A 19252-nucleotide genomic window follows, 5' to 3' on the forward strand; every position below is an offset into this window, starting at 1 on the left:
GGGAGTCAGGATGAGGAGGGGCCCACTGAGCAGATCACAGAATCAGCCAATTGTTTGGGCTGGAAAAGACCTTTAAGATCACCAAGTCCAACTGTTAACAAAGTGCTGCCAGTGTTAATGACAACCCCTGAATATGGACAGCAGGACAGTAAATGTACCTCCAGCCTGGCCATGATTCCATCCAGCTGGACTTCCCTTAGGAAAGGGCTCATCCCTTGGCAAGTCCTGCACATTTGGTCATTGGGAGCAGAACCTTGTGCTCATTTTATAATGGGCAACAGGAGTTGCTTGGCATCTTTTTGCTGGCAGAATCCAAGGCAGGGCATCAAATCCAATCTGTTCCATTGGATAAATCCCTGTACTAGAATCACAGAATCATTTTGGTTGGAAAAGACCTTTAAGACCATCAACTCCAACCATAAACCTGATATTGCCAAGGCCACCACTAACCCATAGCCCTCAGCACCACATCCATGTGGCTTTGAAATCCCTCCAGGCACCTGATTTCCTTCACCTTTCACAAGTTGAAAATCGTGGCAAAGAGGCTGTTAAATCCAGAACCAGCCCCAACAGAGCTACACGAGCTTTAAACCTTCTCCTCTGCCAGCTCGGGGCAGGGTTTGCCCTGGGGCTGGGACATCCCGCAGAGCAGCATCACCAGCAGCGTGGAGTGGAATTTCCACCTCTGTGTTTCTCACCAGGCTTCTTGGACTTGAAGGATTTTATTTTTTTTCTCTCTGAGAGCAAAAGCCCCTTTTTAACCTCCCCTCTAACCCACTTACCCACTCGGTTTACTTAGCGGCATGTGGAACCGCCGCAAACAAGTTGTCGATGCAGGGAGGGAGCTTTGAGTGGTAATGCAGAACAGAAGGAGAGAGTGTCATAGACAGAGAGTAGTAGCTGAGGCCCTTCAAAACCAGAAAGAAACGTGATGTTTTCCTTGGTGCTGAGAGGATGAACGAGCTGGGAACCAGCAGGCAAAAAATATTAGGCGAGAAAAAAAAGCCTTCAGTTCTGATTTTTGTTTTGTCTCCTCGAGTGAGAACAAGGTAGTGAAGACTCTTAAACTGAAAGGGGTGGGAACTTGAGTCCTGACAAAGTTTTCTCTCTCTTTTTTTTTTTTTTTTTTCCTTTTTTAATAAATAGCAATTTGCTGCCACAGTAAATCAAAGCTGACGTGGCTGAATTTAAAACACAGACGGTCGAACTCTTCCAAAGGCGAGTTCGGAACGGAGCGTACGAGGGGAAAAAGAGGCTTCCACGGGAATGCAAAATGTGCTTCCCTCCCAGGTGTTGTGGTTTCCTCTTTCCCTCTTTTGAAAGAATCCAAACTTTGCAGGATTCGGGGTCAGGACTTTGAAAACCCTAATTGTATCATTGACACTGGGAGGAAAAAATACAACTTGGATTTTCCGGGGTCTCTCTGCAGGCAAAGCCGTGCTGTCGGGATGAGGTTTCTTGTCCCTCGTGCCCTCCCTGTAACTCCCCTCGAAAGTGATACGCCATATTTCCGAGATGCTGGGAGAACAATTAATAAATTGCACTGAATAGAATTACACCAGCCTTGTGACAGAAAAATGGGATTACTTACGGGCCCGCCAGCCGCCCTCCCCGTCCCTCTCCCGGCCGTAACCTCGGAGGAACACTCACTTTACAGTTCACGCCACGACGGGGTCAGATCCAGTGTTGAAATAGGATTAAGTACCAAAGGCAATCTCGAAATAATGTTCGTCTGAGTGAACCCTGATAAAAATCAAGGAAACTCAGAGCTCAGACCTCTCCCAGGCTGTAACCGGACCGGCGCAGCCCGCGTGTGCCAGGGGACCCTGTCTCCCGAGGTGTTTGCCTTGAGAGGCTGGAGAAAAATAAGGTTACATAGGATTATTATTTTTTTTTTTTCATTTTAGGAAGACTAAGGATGGAGTCAGGCCCTACACCTTCAGGAATTTGTTGAATTGTTAGCCAGGACAGTCTCTGTGCCTCAGTTGTCCACCTTCACGTGTTGTCTCGCTCACAACACAGGGTCAGGAGCCAAATACTTGGCCTCCCCCAGCTCCATTTCTGGTTTCTCTCCTCTTCTGTCAGGAATCTGCTTTTGCATTTGGTATTGCTAAGTGGTGGAGAGCCCAGTTGCACCAGTTTGCTCTTCTGCAGCACTGGGAAGGTAACAAGTCAGCCAGGAAAAAAGATGGGATGTGATTACAGTGCTAGAGGAGGCGATGGAGGGACGAGGGTTGGAGTTGGGGTGCTCAGGTGGTATCGACTGATGGGGCAACCCCAGTGGGGAAGTGGGAATCTCCTTATTTGATATGCTGAGGTGCTTTTTTCTGGAGAAAGGAGACCAGAAGAACTGGATTTGTCCATATGAAGACATCCCTAAGGAAATGCAGGCGCAATAGAGGATTTCCAGATTGACCCTGTACTAACAGAGGCCAGAAATCCCAGGTGATCGGGGGTTGCAGAGAAGATTTTCCAAGGAACAGCTTCTCCCTAGCTTGGGACATGGCTGAGGTGCTTCCTAGACACTCATGATGGGTTTGTGTTGCTGGTAAGGGCTTTCCTTCCCGATGGCATTTAATGGGAGATGTCCCAGATTCAGCTGGAAATACCATTTCTCTCCCCTACCTCCCTGCTTGGATCCCTGCAGATGCAGTCCAGTGGCTTAACCAACACTTTTGAGGAATCTGGTAGCTACTAAAACCACAACTGCTTTTCTGGGCCATTCTTGCCATGTCTCTGAGCGTAGCAGAGGATTTCTGGAGGCCAAGGCGAGCACTTGGAAGGTATTTCCACAGAAAATTGCAAAACTAAATCAACTCTGCGTGCTGGTAGCTCTATTATGATGAAATGCATTGAACCAAAAAGTTCAGCGTTCTTGGAGGCTTTTCTTGTGGTCAGTGCCAGAGATTTCTGATTAATAAGGAAAACAGGACGGCTTCCTCCCTCTGAGGTGCTGGGATTAAAAAAAATGAAGCAATAGAGGAGGAAAAGCCCGGAGCCAAAGGACATAGTGGTAGCAAAAGAAAGGAGAATAAGAATAAAAAGCCCTTATTAAAAAAAAATAATAGCAGGGTGGGGGGAAATGGTTTCAAAAAGGCATTGGGAGCCTTCTTGGGGGGGAGGTTGGTTTGATGCTCTCTTGAAGATCCACAATTGATTTTCTAAGCATCTTTTCCTGCTCTGGTTAGTATGTGAAATAGTCTTGAAGTGGGATTGTTGGGAGGTCTGGTTTTGTCAGCTCATTCTTTGTTGGATTCTCTAGGGTCTAATACAGCTGAGCTTTTCTCCTGTAGGGTCTGGCCTTCTTTAGCTGGCCCTCTGCTTTGGGTGAACCCTGAAGGGCTCCAAAGTCTCTATCTCTGGAGATAACCTAAAACCCAGCTGATAATGACCCTACTAGAGCTTGGACAGGGTGATCCTCAGGGATCTTAAGGATCTTTTCCAACCTAAATGATTCCATAATCTCCTCCAAGCCCAAATACTCTTTGGTTCTCCATCTTTCCAACCTTGAGGTCTCTATCTGCCAGTTTGTCTTGATGATTGACCCTTACTAGTATTAAATTGAGTTAAGAACAACCATGGGAGCCTCATTTTCTTGAGGAGCCCATCCATGAAGGAAGGAGTTTGAAAAGGGAGGAGGGAAAAGCAGAGGGCATCCTTCAGAGGGTTCACATTTCCATTGTGTTCAGTGGGACAGTCAGTTGTTGGGATTGGCACCAGGCAGGGTTGGAAAATGAGGGGAAGAGGCTGAGAAGCTGCTGGTTGATGCAGTTGAGGCATCCAGCCCTGAGTCATGAAGGGGTTTGATTAATTTGAGCAAGAACAAAGCTGTACCCAAAGGCATTTTGATGTTGTGCAGACATTTACGTAAGGATATCTCTGTTTTCTGACTGTCCTCTGTCCCTGCCAACTAAATCCAATCACCCTCCACTCGAGTATTTTTCCTTTCTTTATAAAGGCAGTTCAATAATGAAATAGAAACACATGGGTTGTTGGGTTTCTTGGGGTTTTTTTGTTGTTTGTTTTTTTTTTTTTCCTCCAAATACCATGTTAATTTAAAAAAGGCTGTTTTCATTAGACTTTATATACACAAGGGCTACAGATTACAAATGCAGAAAATTAAATTGTAAACTCCACAGCAAGGCCTTGGGGGAGAGAGTAATGAGAGACGGGAGCCCTCCCCATTCCCCAGCCTCCACGAGGATGCTGGCATGGAGGCAGGATGGGGAAGAGTCCCTCCATCAGCCACAAAGGATGGGGCAGATCCTTATCACCTTTAAATTGGACTCATAACTCCTGGCTTGCTCGGTTTCCCAGAGTTAAATGACTTTTGTGCACGGGTCTGAGATGAATTTTGGTTTGGGTTTTTGGTTTTGTGTTTTTTGGGGTTTTTTTTCCGAGTTATTACTATTTAAAAAAAAAAAAAATCCCCCTGTTTCTGATCCTAGATCTTAATTAGTATTAATTATTGCAATAAATCTGTGTCTGCTGAATCCCTTCAGTGGCTGAAGTCCATGAGTGTGGCTGTGGCAGCAGGTCCAGGTAGAACATCATCCTTCTCTCTTCTCTTGATGAACTTTTTGATGCTTCCTTAGCATCAGGGAACTGAACAGGGTTCCTCTCCCATTACTTGTGGTGTCCTCTGGAATCCTCCCTTCTCCCCTTTGGTTTTTTTGAAAACCTGTGCTGAAAACTCTTCAGTTCTTGCTTTCTCCCCCAGTTGTAGCTTCTTATGCTGTCTCTCCACCCTGAACCTTTTCTTGTTCCCTTTTGTGCTGCCCCTTGGCAAGAAAGATGCTGAGTGACCCATGGTGGGATCTTTTTACAGACTGTTTAATGTCTTCATCCACTTCCCACCCAAACCATGCTGTGATTCTATGTAACTTGTAATACAGTATGTAGTACATAATGTATAAGTATATAACATAGAACAGAATATATATAGCATAATATTGGTATATAATAAGTCAAATCACATATAATTATGTATAATTTTATTCATACTATAATCCTGTATCTACTCTAATCCTTTCCAAAGGAAATGAAGACCCCAGCAGTCACACTGCCCACACTGTTCCCCCTCCACTTCCTGAACTCAGTGAAGGAGTTCACTGGAGTTTCACAGGGGGTTATTAAATTCCTGTGAGTTGCAGGAAAATGGGATAAGAGGGGGAAGTCCAGCAAGTGGGATCCCTGGAGAGGGGAGCACTGAGAGCTCGTGCTTCATTACACCCAGAGAATCCAGTGGGAAAGGGGCTTTTAGGAGGGATGAGGTTCAAGTGGGGTTGGCCCATCCCTGTATCAGAATCAGTCACCAGGTGAGAAGTTCTCTAAAGCCACACTTGCTTAATCTGCTGCTTGCCAAAACATTGGTTTAGGACTTAGGATGTGGTCCTTTTTTAGGCTGACTCTGTTGATGACTTGACCCATAAGTCCTGCAGGGTCTAATGAATTATTTTATTAAGGAGATGCCCATTTTCAGCATCTCTGAAGTGAGTTCTGGCCTTTCTTTGGTCACCTTTAGTTCCTGGGGCATTTTAGGGCCTTAGCTCACCTGCAGTAGCATCATCCCCCTGCATGATGGGGATTGTGGCCCAAGCTTTCCTGCAGCTTCTTTATATTCTTTACAGCCCCATCAAAGCTGCTGCTTCCATGCAGTGCCTGCACCCCCAAAGGGTTTGCAGTGGTAGCACAGACACCTCCTCAAAGCCTGCACAAAACTGATTTTTATTGCTTTTTCCTTATTTTCTCTGTGCCTCTCGGGTGCAAAAGCTCTGCTGCCCTGCACAGAGCAGCCACCACCACGAGGTTGCTCCAGGTGAGGAGGAGGAGAAGTTCTGCTGGAGCCCTTCTGGCATCTCTCTCCCAGGTAGGACATGGGATTTCAGGTGTCCATGGTGCAAGAGGAGGAGAATATCAAATGTCTGAGGTTCTCTGGGGTGCTAAAGGAGGCATTGCTTTCCCTCCTGCCTGTCACATTGTCCTCACTTCTGCTTTGGGCATTAGATCAACCCTTGGAGCAGGCAGTGATTTATAACCCAAATCATCTCCATCTCCCTGGTGTTTCTTTCTGCATCTTCTAAACCTGTAAGGATTATTTTTATTTTTATTTCTGTTCATTTGCACCAGCCTCAGTGTTTCTGCAGACCAATTGTATGAGCAACTCTTTAAATGTGCTTTCTTTCAAGCACAGTCAGAGTTTTCTGGAGGCTTTGGAGTTTCTTCTGGGGCTGGGTGAGGTGGGCAGAGGTGTTGCTTGTCTGGTGGTGGAAGACAGCAAGATGCAGAAGGTCACAGAGCCACAGCCTAAATAAGTGATGAGATGTCATGAAAAATTTGTATTTGAGCACAAGGAGAGTTCAGCACATGCCATGAGCTCGCTTGGCTTTTATTTATTTTTAATCTTCTTTCTTTTTGAATTCACTGTCCAATTTATTCATGCTTCTGTCTCGGGAGGCTGAGGGTTTGCTGGGCTGCTCAGAAAACAAGCAATTTTTAAAGAAAAAAAAATAGTATCAGGCACAGCCGGTGGCTCAGAGAGGAAGAAATGTGGGAGAAAGCATTAAGGCAGGAATGAAAAATGAGGCTCAGAGGGAGGCTTGTTAGCAGCAAAGAGGGATGAGCAGCAGCACAGAAAGAGGAATTTCTTTGCAGAGGTTTGATGCTGCATGAAGGTTTTGGGGGTGCCAGATGCTCTGTGCAACCAACTCCTCCTGGGGCTGGATGTCCAGGTGGTCCCTGCTGGATCTGCTGTAGGGGAAGGGGGATGGAGGTGGCTCCTGCTGTCCCTGTGGATGATTTCCAGCCAAGCTCTGGGCAGAGGGATGGCAGCTGCAGGCTCTGGGCTGCTTCTCCAAAATGCTGAAGTTCACCAAAGGCTGAGAGCAATCCCACTGAGGGAAGTTGTAGCAGTGGTGGCCACTGGAAATGAAACTCTCTGTGCCATTGCCTCCAGGGATGGGTGAGGAATTCTGTCCCATATGGATCAGGAGCTGGGGAGAGCCAGGCAGAGACCCTTCTTGCTGACTGTAAATTTACAGGTTGAGGCCTCTCTGCCTCTTCTCTTGGCATGTCCTGATTCCTTCTCTTTGTCTGAATTTATTGATGTTCACGTATCTCCTTTGGTAGGGTCACTCAGGCTTTGATGACCCTGTTATCACCCCATTAGTGATTTGTGTCCTTCCCACAGTAACACTGTCAACATTCCTTCCCTTTCCCTTTCCCAACCCCCTTTTTTTAATTTTTTTTTTCCATTTTTCATGACCACTCAGTGCTGCAACTCTTGCTGTGGGTACAACTGGTGTGGTTGCAGGTGTGGAATGCTTTGCTGGAAATAACCACGTCCTGAAGGAGCTGGGTGGCTGAGGATATCAGCTTCATCTGCTGGGGACAGCACTCAGACCCAGTCAAATTACTTTGGTCATTACTTTGGCTGTGACTTTGGGCAGGTTTGAATAGAGGGCAAAGCTTCTCAAGACCCATCAGGTGCCCTCCCAGTGCTGTTTGCCCCTGCCAAGAGGCAGGAAGGGACAGGGTTATTGCCACCAGAAGTTCCTCTTCTCTTGGGCTGCCACCTTCAGAACTGGGACATTGGAGCTTCTGAATCCAGGTTTTGTCATCTTAATCATATGGAGAGGAAGCCCAGAAAGATGATCAGGGGCTGGAGCAGCTCTGAGCCAGGCTGAGAGTTGGGGGTGTTCAACCTGGAGATGAGAAGGATCCCATGGGGAGACCTTAGAGCACCTTCCAGTGCCTGAAGGGGCTGCAGGAAAGCTGGGGAGGGATTTTGTATGGAGCTTGGAGCTCTCCCCTGGCCCAGGTTGCTCCCAGAAGCTGTGGCTGCCCCATCCCTGGCAGTGTTGAAGGTTGGATGGGGCTTGGAGCACCCTGGGCTGGTGGGAGATGTCCCTGCTCATGGCAGGGGGTTAGAACTGGAGGAGCTTTAAGTCCCTTTCCATCCCAACGCAGTCTGGGAATCTGTGAACACATGTGCAAGACTCTTGATTCTTAGATGTTTTGCCATGGGTTTTGCTGTTCACCATCTCAGCTCCCTTTCCTGCAGAGCAGCTTCCATTCTGGATGAGTTTTGCTAACAATGACCTCAGCTGTTTGGTTAAGGAGTTCATAACCCCACAAAAGTTTTACAGCAACCGAAAGGAAGTTTGCGAGAAACCCTTTGGTTGGGAGCCTCTGGCTGGGCTTCTGCTCTATGTTCCTATCAAACAATAATAAAATAAAAAAAAAGAAAAAAAAAAAAAAAGAAAAAAAAAAAAAGAAAGAAAGAAGAAAATAAACAGCTTGGTGTGAATAAAGACAAATCCATCCCATTTTATACTTCCTCAAACACCATCCTTGGAGCACAGGAAAGGGCGAGCAGCCGGCTGGGCGGAAAGAAGTGAATGAGGCAGCAAAAGGGCGAAGGAAATGCATGGAAAGCTTGAGAAAAAGCAAACCTTTCAATGGAAGGAAATCACCCAGTGTGGTGGCACGTGGTGCCAGCACTCAGCCCTCTGGTTTTGGGGTTTTTTTTTGTTTTTTTTTTTTCTTTAAATTGCCCAGAAAAGGGATGTGCAGCTTCAAACAAAGCCCCTAAAGCTGGGCTTAAAGCTGAGCTGTGTTTGGTTTAGGCTTGAGTGGGCTGAGGTGGTGTCAGCTGGGCAGATTCTTGAAGGTCTTGCTGCTTTTTGGGGAGGTTTCACCAGCTATGGTCATGCTGAAGGAGTTGGGAGTTAATGGGTCTGTCAGACCAAAAGGCTGGGGCCGAAATCTGGGTGGCAAATTCCTGAGCAGGTTCAGGTTCAGTGTGTGAGGTTTCATCTGCTCTGGCAAATCTCCCTTCTCTGAAATGAGTTCTACATGAAATTTCTTGGTATTATTATTATTGCTATTATTGCTGATAGCTGTAATAGTAGTAGTGTTCTTATTCTCAGTCTTACTATTGTTCTTGCTACTTTTCTGCCTTTTACCTCCTTTTTTTAGTGTGTTTTTTTACATCTTTTACTTCTTTTCCCACATTTTTTTTTCTCCTTTTTTTCCTTTTTTCCTTTCCTGGGTGGCTGGTGTAGCAGCCAGCATGGAGAGGAACCACAAGGACATGAAATGGGGGAAAAAATGCCCATTTTGCTCTAAGTGCTTCCTTGATGCTGCATCCTGAGCTTCAGCTTCATGCCAGCTCCAAATGATGCTGCTCAGTCCCTCAGCCCCTGCCCCTAACCAACAAGGGAGAGGTTTAGCATTAGACAAGGGGCACATTTCTATCCTTGCAAGCAGAAAAAGGTGATTTTTCCAGCAAACTACCAGCAAAGCCAGCACTGGAGGTGTCTCTGCCCTGCTTTGAGCCTGGACCACCCACGGGTACCATCCTCCCACATCCCACAGGTGTCTGAGTCTTGGAAGTAAGCAAGCTCAATCTTTTTTGTTCATATATATATATATATATATGTGTAAAAAAAAACACAAAACAAAAAAACTAACCAAACAAAACCCAAAAGAAGTAGTTCCAGGTCTGAGCCTGCCTCCTGCAAAGCCAGGCAAGGGCACTGCAGTGTGTTTTCTGTTTACAGTAGAGCTTAAAGAAATAAGCATCAGTTACATAGAAGGGGGGGAAAAATGAGAACACCATCAAATTGGACCCCAGGGCAAGGCTCTCTGAGAACAATAGACCTGCTAAACAAAACCTCTGAGGGCAAGGAGGAAGTCATCGTGGAAAGAGAGGGGTAGATTAGTTTGGAGGGTTAAAAAGTAAAAAGAAAAAAGAAAAAAAAAGGTTAAAAAAAACCCAGCAAGGGAGGGATTTCAAGCACTTGAACTTGAGTTTATCCATGTTACCACCCAGATGCTCTCCCCTGGCTGGGTGACCCCAGGGCAGGGATCACCAGTGTGGGTGCTGAGCTCTCCCTTCCCCTCGGGGTCAGCCCCTGCCTCCCCTCACTCCGGGGTCCTGGCAGGAAGAGGAGGAGGGTGATGGGCTGCCAGGGTTGGCAGGAAGAGGGCAGCCAGGGTTTAGGAAGGTTTCCTGCTGGGTGAAGGGACTGTGGGACCCATTGGTGCTCCTCGGGGCTTTTTTTTTTAATTTTGCCTTTTTCTCAGGTTTGGTTTTTTTCATTGGATTTTTTTTTTTTTTTTTTTTTTTTTTTTGAGCAGAAAGCTGTGAACTTGATGCCCTTTTGAGGTCCCTCCCAGCCCCTCACCCTCTATGACCATTCCATGAAACCCTCCAGGGATCCACTCGCTCCCGCCGAGCCCGGACACAACTCATTGCACACACAGGAGCTGCCCTCTACCCTTCCAGTAGTTCCTTCTCCTTTTCCTGCCCACCTTGGTGCCCGGATCCCAGGGAAGCTCCTGGTGTTTTCCATCAGTCCCCCAGCCCGAGGACGAGGGGAGGAAGGGGCTGCTAATGCTCATTAAATTTATAGCCGTGCTGTTTAATCAAGGGTAGGTGACTGTGCTGCCACGCAGGGTACAAGTTCAGTGCAAGGTGAATCTTGTCTGAGATAATCTGAAAGTTCATTGGGAGGTGAAGGCAGCAGCAGCAGCTTCTCATAGACTGGCTGGGGTTAGCAGGAGGTCACCTCTTGATTTATTTATTTATTTATCTATCTATCTTAATCTCCCCACCTTTTTTTTTTTTTTTTTTTTTTAATGTGTAAATAAAAGAAGAAGAAAAAATAAAAAAAAACAACTTTGCAGAGGGCTGGGAATCAGCAAGTGTTCCTCTTGCAGTGAGCAACAGGAAAAATAAATTGTGTTGTGCTGGTCCCCTGGTGCTGTTTGGTACCTGGGCAGGTGATGCCAGAGCCTTTAGGGGTGGTGGGAGAGGTTTAGGGCAAACATTATGGATTTCTCTGACTTCTGAAAGGAGAACACATCCTGGCTTGTGTTAGAAGTAATGTGGCTGGTAGGACTTGGTAAGTGGTTGTCCCCCTGTGCTGGACACTGGTGATGCCACACCTAGAATCCTGGGGTCAGTTCTGGGTCCATCAGGAGCAGAAGGACATTGAGGGGATGGAGAGTGGCCAGAGAAGGGAATGAAACTGGGGAAGGGGGTGGAGAACTTGTGAGGGCCCTGGGGGTGCTGATCCTGGAGCAGAGGAGGCTGAGGGGAGACCTTGGGGCTCTCTGCAGCCCCCTGAGAGGAGGTTGGAGCCAGTTACTTTCTGGACAGACCCTACTGAGTCTGCAGGTACCTGGACTTGCTGCTGGGGATGGGGAACATTAATCCCTCCCAGCCCCAAACCTTTCTGTCTGTGGCTTCCTGCTCTGTCAATTGATTTGGAACATTTTCTCCTAGGAAAGTGACATTTTCAAGTTATTCTTTTGCCCTTTCTGATACTGTAATGTTGATGTGGTTTGTGTACAGGCATATTTTGAGAATCTCTGCTTTTCCCCCCTCTCAGCCCACATTCCTCTGTATTCTGCACTTGGGAATTCTCCCATGCTTAAGCATCCTGGCCTGCTACTGACATATTGGGATTTTCCATGTTATTTCTTTATATTTCCTTTGGAACTGCTGATATTGAAGTGTGGGTGAGGCAGGAGGAATCAGAGAAGTGCAGGAGGCTGGATGCACCTTGACTGCTTGAGATCTTTCTGTATGCAAGGGCTACCTGAACGTGTGAGCAGGGGCTCTTGTACCACTTCTTCTCCACTTGATAGCATCAGAAATGCTTCTCGGAAGAGCAGCCTACAAGCTGAGCACTTCCCAAGCATTGCATCCCCAATTTGGTGCCCCATAAGCTCAGATCCTTACCCCAAGCATTGGGACAGGCTCCATCCTTTGTGGCCAGAGTGATGGTTGCACCTCCTGGTTGTGGCCACCAAAGGTCTGAGCCAGTGAAGCTTGGAGGGGATGCTTGTAAAGGAGGCATCTTTGCTTGGGGAATGAATCCCCCTTTGTGATGGTTAAATGGGAACACCAAGTGTTATTCAATCCTTGTCCCTGGAGGCTCTTTCATTTCTTTTGGCCACTGCCCTGTATTGTCTCTCTGTCTGGCAGAGATTGGGGGATCTGGAGGGGAGGAATACGGTTGTCTTCTCTGGGCAGGAAGCACCATGTGAACTTGGGAACCTGCCTGCTGAATTTGATGAGTCTAAAGAATTATTTTTATGAGTGCAAATTGGCAAATGAATCCAGCAGGGCAGGGTTTCCTTTTGTTCTTGTGGCCATTCATAAAATCCTCTGCCCCTTCTGGGTGGTTATCACTCGAACCGACTGATTTTATTCTGCAATATTGAAACCCCAGTGGTTTTCTGCCAAATCATTTTCATGCCTCGGTTGTTGGGGTTGGTTTTTTGGGTTTGTTTTGGGTTTGTTTGTTGTTTTTTTGTTTTTTTTTTTTCCCAGCCATTGCACAGTGCTTTGCCATGGGGAGAGAAACTGGGGATTTTCCTAGAAATCCCTGCAGGCAAAGCTCCAGTGAGTAACTGAAGCCACCATCCTGCACCATCCAGGTCAGCAGGAGAGGGAGTGAAGCTGGGGTAGGGACTTTCCAGGACTCTTCTGGACTGTCACACAACTTGCTAATCCTCCATGTTCCCACCCTCCACTCTTGGGCTGCTTTGCATCACTTCTCTTGAAGCCCAGCAACCTTTCGTGGTTCCTTCATGTGGTTTCATTTCACAGGCTGGGAGGAGAAGGTGGATTCCTCGCAGATGTATTTAACCCAAAAGGGAGTTTTGGGTGGTTTTTTGTTTTTTGTTTTATTGGTTTTGTTTTTACCCTAAGTGTGGAAGTGAGTTGCAGTCAGAAATGGGGTTTTTTAGGTGAAATTGTGCTTGCTGGAGATTTTCACGAGACCTGTGGAATATCTTCTGAACCAGTGGCAAAGTCACCTTGTGTAATTACAGTATGACTCCAGCACAGGTGGAAAGCCAGAGGTTTTCCTCCTATTAAACAATGAATATTTGCAGCTAGAAAGCCAGGAGACTTTCCTGAGCCTGCAGTGCAGGCAAAAAGCTTTCTGGAGACCTCCCTGTGAAAATCTGGTGTGAGAGATACAGCACCCTGTTAGCAGGCACTAATATCTATTTGGAAATAATCCAGACTGGACAGGTTAGGGCTTTGTTGGCCTTAAACTTTTGTCCATTACATACTGTCCCATTTGCCATAAATGTGCCTTACAGAGAGGTCCAGGCAGGCTGGGCAGCACTCCCTGATCTGCAGTGCCTCCTCCAAGCCCCTCTCTCACTCCAGGTAGTTCTTGGTAAGGCTTCAGACCTTCAGGTAGGTCTGGTAAGCACCTAAAATAAGATTGACCTTCCCTGAGCTCCATGTGTGTCAATCCCTTGGCTTGTTCAGCACCTTGGCTTGTGAATTGTCAGGTTCTGCAGGTGTTCCCCACCCCCTTGCACAAAGTACATCCAGTACCTAGAGCAAAGCTCAGTTTCCAGTGAAACTGGTGACAAATCTTTCATTTAGGCCACCTTTTTACTCTTTGTCTTTTACAAGTAAAGGAACAAAAAGCATCTTCCAATTCCTGGTGCCTTTTCTTCTCAGTAATGCTGTTGTCCAAACCCACGTCTCCCCATGGGTTCAGGTCTCTCTTTCAGTATTCCTGTCCCATGAGGCATCATGGAAACCTCACCAAAATAAGTGATTCTGAATGTACTTGTCTGTGGCTGCTGGTGCTGGAAACTCTTTGGGCTTTTGTGCTTCATAACAATTTCTTACTGGCTGGAGGATGGAGCTGCTCAACTGGTGCTGGGGATGGGATGTGGGGAAGCTTAGGAATGGGCAGACTGGGAATTGGCACTGGTTTGGATTCAGTGTTTTTTTGTGCTTTTACAGAGGTGCCTGGCAGGACCAGATCTTACCTGGGTGTTTTCTGGTCCCAGTGGGAGCATCTTGTCCCTTTGTCCAGGTGGCTTTAGGTGGGACAGTGGAAAGACAATGCCAGCTTGAGGTCATCTTTGCCCTTTTTCATCCTTCAGTGCTTTAGGGGATGGTGTTTGGCTTGGGGTTATTTTATTAATAGCAGCTGATGCTTTGCAGAAGGCATTACCAGCTCCTAGCCTGGCTCTGGCCAGCTCCAGCACTTGGTCTCTGAGACCAAAAGAGAGAAAAAGAAGAGCCAGGTGTCCCATGGAGTTGGAGAATTCAGGAAGGTACCACCTGACCTTTAGGCTTGAGCAGGGGAGAAGAGGTTCTTGAGGCCAACATCCTGTATCTACCCCTTCAACATCATCCTGACTTCTCTGATGTAGGACAAGGTTTTTTTACCTGGGTTTATTTTATCTTGCAAAATATGGGTCTCCTTTCCATTTCTCTTCTTTAGCCACTGTACATCACCTCCCAGGTTTGTGCAGAGCCCACTCTGCTGCTGGTACAAGGGTGCAAACGCTGGTGCTTGCTTTGATCTTGTTCCAGGGGAGCTGGCAGAGGTTGCAAACTGTGTTTTGAACCCATTCGGGTTCACATTACATTATTTCTGGCTTGGCTGGAAGAATCTCATCCAGACTCAGCGCTGTCGTCTCACATCAGAGGGAACATCCTGTTCTCTTCCACTTCACATCTGGAGGGAGAAGCTTGCAAAGCCATTGAGGTGTCCCTGTCCCCTCTGCCACCAACGTGCAGTTAGGTTATATCCATCCTTTCCCTGTCCCTGAGGTGAGGGCTGTGTAAAGGTTGCACTGCTTTGAAAAAAAACAAGACACCAAAACCATTTCTGAAGAGTTTGTGTTGGTGATACTGCAAGGGGAAAGGAAAGAAAGTGTCTTGTGAGGTGGAACTGAGGGAAATGGGGAAAAAAAGTGCCTCTTGGCCCCTGACAAGGGGTAGGGCTGAGAACTGGTTCCCAGTTTAATTCTTTCCTTCTAAGGTTGCCTTGCCTTGAATCACCATTTGAGTAAGAGCTCACAGACCCTAGAGCATCTTCCAGTGCCTGAAGGGGCTCCAGGAAAGCTGGGGAGGGATTCTTTGCTGAGCCCCTGGCCCAGATTGCCCCCAGAAGCTGTGGCTGCCCCATCCCTGGCAGTGTTGAAGGTTGGATGGGGCTTGGAGCCCCCTGGGCTGGGGGAGGTGTCCCTGACCATGGCAGGGAGTTGGGAATGGGTGATCTTGAAGATCCCTCCCAACCCAAACCACTCTGGGATTCTATGTGCATAAAGACAATTTATTTATTTTTGCCAGGACCTTTCTCTCAGAGGTGTACTCAAACTGTTCACCATTTCCTCGTTTTGGTAATTACAGATGTGAATTTCTCCCTGCTCCTGGAGCACTGAAGCTCCTCATGTCCTGGGAAGCTGCAATCCAGAGCCCTGCTCTGTGCAGGCAGCGCCGCTGCAGCTCTCGCAGCCTCTGCCACTTTCACATCATCGCCGTGAAAACTCTTCCCCCCCTCACACTCCCAACTCCTCCTTTCCCCCCAGTGTACATGCTGTCAAGTTTGATTTATAGCCTTGAAAAGGAGACTGTAGTTTGAAGAATTAATGGTATTTGCATATTTTATTTGGAATCTCCCCCAGCAGCTCCGCCGCAGCCCAGCGCCGCCGTGCAGGCAGGTTCGTTCCTTTCCTTTTTCTGTTGTTCTTTTTTTTTTTTCCTTTTTTTCCCCCCTCCTTTGCTGGGATTTAGCAGCCGAGGTGAAAAGTTTAAACAGTAAAACCAATAAAACCACATTTATGTGACAGATAAATTGTTTCGAGACAGCTTGCCCTGAGCCTTCAGGCTTCCTCCTCCAAGACCTCTCCTACGGAGCACGAGCGCTGGTGGAGCCCGGGCAGGGATGGCCATGGCCAACACCCCCCAGCACCCCAGGGGCCAAAGGTGCTGGCCCTGGATGTCCTCGGACCTGCCTCACTGACAAGATGAATGTGGGTAAACAGTTGTAAAATACACAGGCCATCTGTCACTGTCACGAGGTGGCTGGGGACAGCCTGGCCCGCCCAGCGCTCAGGGAAGGTGGGAGCAGATCTTGGAGGGGGCTTGTTTGGAATCATAGCATCCTTTGGCTTGGAAAAGACCTTCAAGGTCATCAGTTCCAACCAGTAACCCAGCACTGCCAAGTCTGTTGTGTCCCTCATCACCTCATCTTCATGGCTTGGGGATCCCTTGGGGATGGGAACCACTGTCCTGGGTCTGACAACCCTTTTGGGCTTGCTCTGGATTTCTCCACCCTTTCTCCAGCACAGGGGTTGCTCCAGCCCTCTGGCTGTTCTCAAGGCCTCCTCTGGACCTGTTCCAACAGGTCCATGTTGTAATAATTAACTCCAACCATCCCTTTGTGCTGCTGCCATCACAGGGGAAGGTGTGGTGGGCACCTCTGGTGCTGGCAGAGCCCAGCAGCCTGGTGCCTGCATTGCTCCAACCTGGATGAGTTGAACCCAGCTGGAGCAGAGCTGTGGGATGGGGATGGCTGTCAGGCCAAGGGCTCTGTGTTGTCCCACCTACGTGTCTCCTGGCCCTCGTGGGCAAGGCACGTGTTGGCTTTGAGCCCTGAAGGAAGGGCTGAGCATCCCCAGATTGTTTTTTCTGATTTTTGATTAGAAATCTCCCCACACTGGGTCAGCCATGACCTGCAGGGGAGGTTTCTCCAAGACCTTGCCTGCTCTCCGAGCTCCTGCATGGTTCTCTGCCCTTCCACCCCTACCCCTCCAGCCTCCTGGTCCTAACACATCCCTGATGCATTATTACTTTATCTTCTAATTTTTTTTTACCTTCTCCTAATCTAATATTCACCTTTTTATTTTCCTTCTCTTGGCCCTTTCTCCCAGGGTTTTATCTCCCCACCCTGAGACCCCTCGAAGGTCCAGCCATGCACTTTTTATGGCAATAGCTCGTTTATGGTTATCCAGAGGCACATTTATCCCCCCTGGACTTTGATGTGTTGGGACAGGGTGTGGGGGGGATCCAGTTTATCCCAGAGAACCCTCAGCTTCTCCCCAACAGCCAACAAACCCCAAGGGAAGAGTTTTGGCCCCGCTGGGCTGGATGAAAAGAGCCTGTGAAATCATAGTCTTTTGAAGGTGCCCTTTGGGGAGGAAAAAAAAACCCAAAACCCCACCAAACCTCCTGCCACTGATGTTCAACTCGGGTTTGCAGTTAACACAAAGGCCCCTCCGCACAAAGCCGCGCGGGACCGCGGGTTGGAAAAGCCCTCTGAGGTCCCGGCTAATCCATCCCCCCCGCCAGCTTGGGAGATTGTTCCTGACAGTTTGTTTTCTTTGCCCTGACCTACATAGTCAAAAAGAATCTTGTTGCACATTTTTGTTTTGTACCTTGAGGTCTCGGAGGAGCTAAATCCCCTTCTTGGCGGGGCGGGATGGTGGTGTTAAACAGCGCGGGAGTCTCCAGGAAAAACCATGGAGACACGGGGGGACAATGAGCCCTCTATAGTCCTGGCTTGGCCTTGGGATAGAGGGATTGGGCTTCTATAGTCCTCCTGCTCCCTGGCTTTGGTGGTGGGCGCCGGGAGGCGCAGAGGCGGGCGATGAAGACGTCCTTGTGCTTGGCAGATTGTCCCCCAATGGAGTGGTGACAGCAGCTCTCCCAGGCAGGGGGCTGGAGGAGGGGAAAACAACCCCCTGGTGGAGCTCACCAGGTTTGGGTGATGGAGATGAAGGCTGCACCTCACACATCCTCAGCTGGGCTCTCAGGAGGGGGTGGAGAGGCAAATCCTCCCAAGGGTGGGGAGGTCCTGGTGTGGGAAAGCCATGGGAGGTCCTGTTGGGGTTGTAAGGGAAAGAAGGATGCAGAGGGTCAGGGGGAAGAGGGCATTTTGGAAACCTGGGCTTGTAGTTTGCTCCTTCCTCACCCGAATCACCTGGGAGCAATGGAGAGGGTCCCATGAGGAATTAAGGTCCTTCAGTTCTGGTTGCTGGGGGTCTGGAGCAGGGATTGCCACAGAATTAATCCCTGAATTTCCTTCCCCCACTGCTGGGGTCAGGGGCTGCTTCTCTAACAAAAAGCTGGAAGCCACCTGGGACTCCCAGGCTTTTCCAGGAGCTGCATTCTCCAAGATGAGCTCCTGGATGGGTCCCAGAGTTCCCTGGGGAGCTCCCATCATTAGGGGACATTTACAAAACCCTTGGAAGATGCTGAGGTGGAGCAAGCATGATGAGATATCTTCAAACAGTGCCAGGGGTTATGTGGGAAGGGGAGAAATTAGTGGTGTCTGTGACCCCAAAAGTCCCCTCTGGCACAGCTGAGGGCATCAGGGCTCTGGGGTTCTTTGGCACCCACTTTCTTGGGGTGTCTCAATCTCCTGTACCACGAGTTTACCCCCAAAATACAGTTACCTAGCAGGAGTGCCTGATGGCTAAATTAATAGAGCCATACATAAAGTAATATTAAATATTAATTAATTACTTTATAAATACAAGGAAGGTTATAATTAAATATTGGCTGAGTTACATTAAATAAATGAACTAGGTCTGCAAACCATTTTTTGTGTGGTTAACACCACCTGCCCCGGATCTTTGCCAACTTTCAGATAAACCACCTGCTCTCTCCCCAGCTTTTAGAAATCTTATTTCTCATTGTTTTGGTTTTTTTTTCTTTCCCATGGCTGCTGCAGCTCCTAGACCTCTTCATCCAGTGGGATTGGTCGACGTACTTGGCTGACTATGGGCAACCCACCTGCAAATATCTTCGTGTGAACCCGACCACAGCCCTCGTCCTGCTGGAAAAGTGAGTGCAGGGTCCAGACCCACGGGATCATTTTCACCCCCATCTCACTTTGGGTTTTAGCAGCTCCTTTCAGCCCCTGTGGTGCCAGGATGGAGCAGCCTGGGGAGCAAGAAGCTCCTCCAGATCCAGGGAGCAAAACTTCCACTCCTGGGTGGAGAGTGGGAGCTTGAAGAGAAAAAAAAAAATCTGATTTTATACCACTGACTGAATCCCAGGTTTTGTATCAAAATGGCTGAGGGTTGGTCTCCTTTTTGGGTTGGTCTCAGAGCTTTTCATGTCTTAGAGCAGAATTCCATGCTAAAAGTGGATCTTAAACCCCCAAATTATTTGAAATCTTCTCATCTTTAGGGATGTGTAACTGCCCCAAAGCTGTCAGTGGTTAGGAGGCATTTGGATGAAGTTCTTAATGATGTGCTTTAACTTCTGGTCACCCTGAAGTGATCAGGACTAAATCATTGTAGGTCCCTTCAAACTGGAACTCTTCTCACTTCGCTTTTTTCTCTCCTCTCCTTTCTCCCTTCTCTTGGATCCATGGAGAGAACTGAATGCTAAAAACAAATCCAGAGGCCTCAGAGATGCTGGGAGGGCTGGAGCAGCTCTGAGTTGGGGGTGTTCAGCCTGGAG

General features: G+C 48.0%; 1 protein-coding gene across 2 annotated transcripts in view; it reads left to right on the forward strand.

The window, feature by feature from the left end:
- The window catches only part of EXOC6B (exocyst complex component 6B), a 247014-nt gene that overhangs the window by 219144 nt on the left and 8618 nt on the right, over window positions 1-19252 (forward strand). For both annotated transcript variants that reach the window (XM_030450613.1, XM_030450612.1), the window contains exon 21: window positions 18516-18628. In XM_030450613.1, coding sequence (XP_030306473.1) covers window positions 18516-18628 — 113 coding nt within the window. The remainder of the gene's footprint in view (window positions 1-18515; window positions 18629-19252) is intronic.

This window comes from Calypte anna, chromosome 4B (genome assembly GCF_003957555.1).
Source record: "Calypte anna isolate BGI_N300 chromosome 4B, bCalAnn1_v1.p, whole genome shotgun sequence".
In the NCBI taxonomy this organism is placed as follows: domain Eukaryota; kingdom Metazoa; phylum Chordata; class Aves; order Apodiformes; family Trochilidae; genus Calypte; species Calypte anna.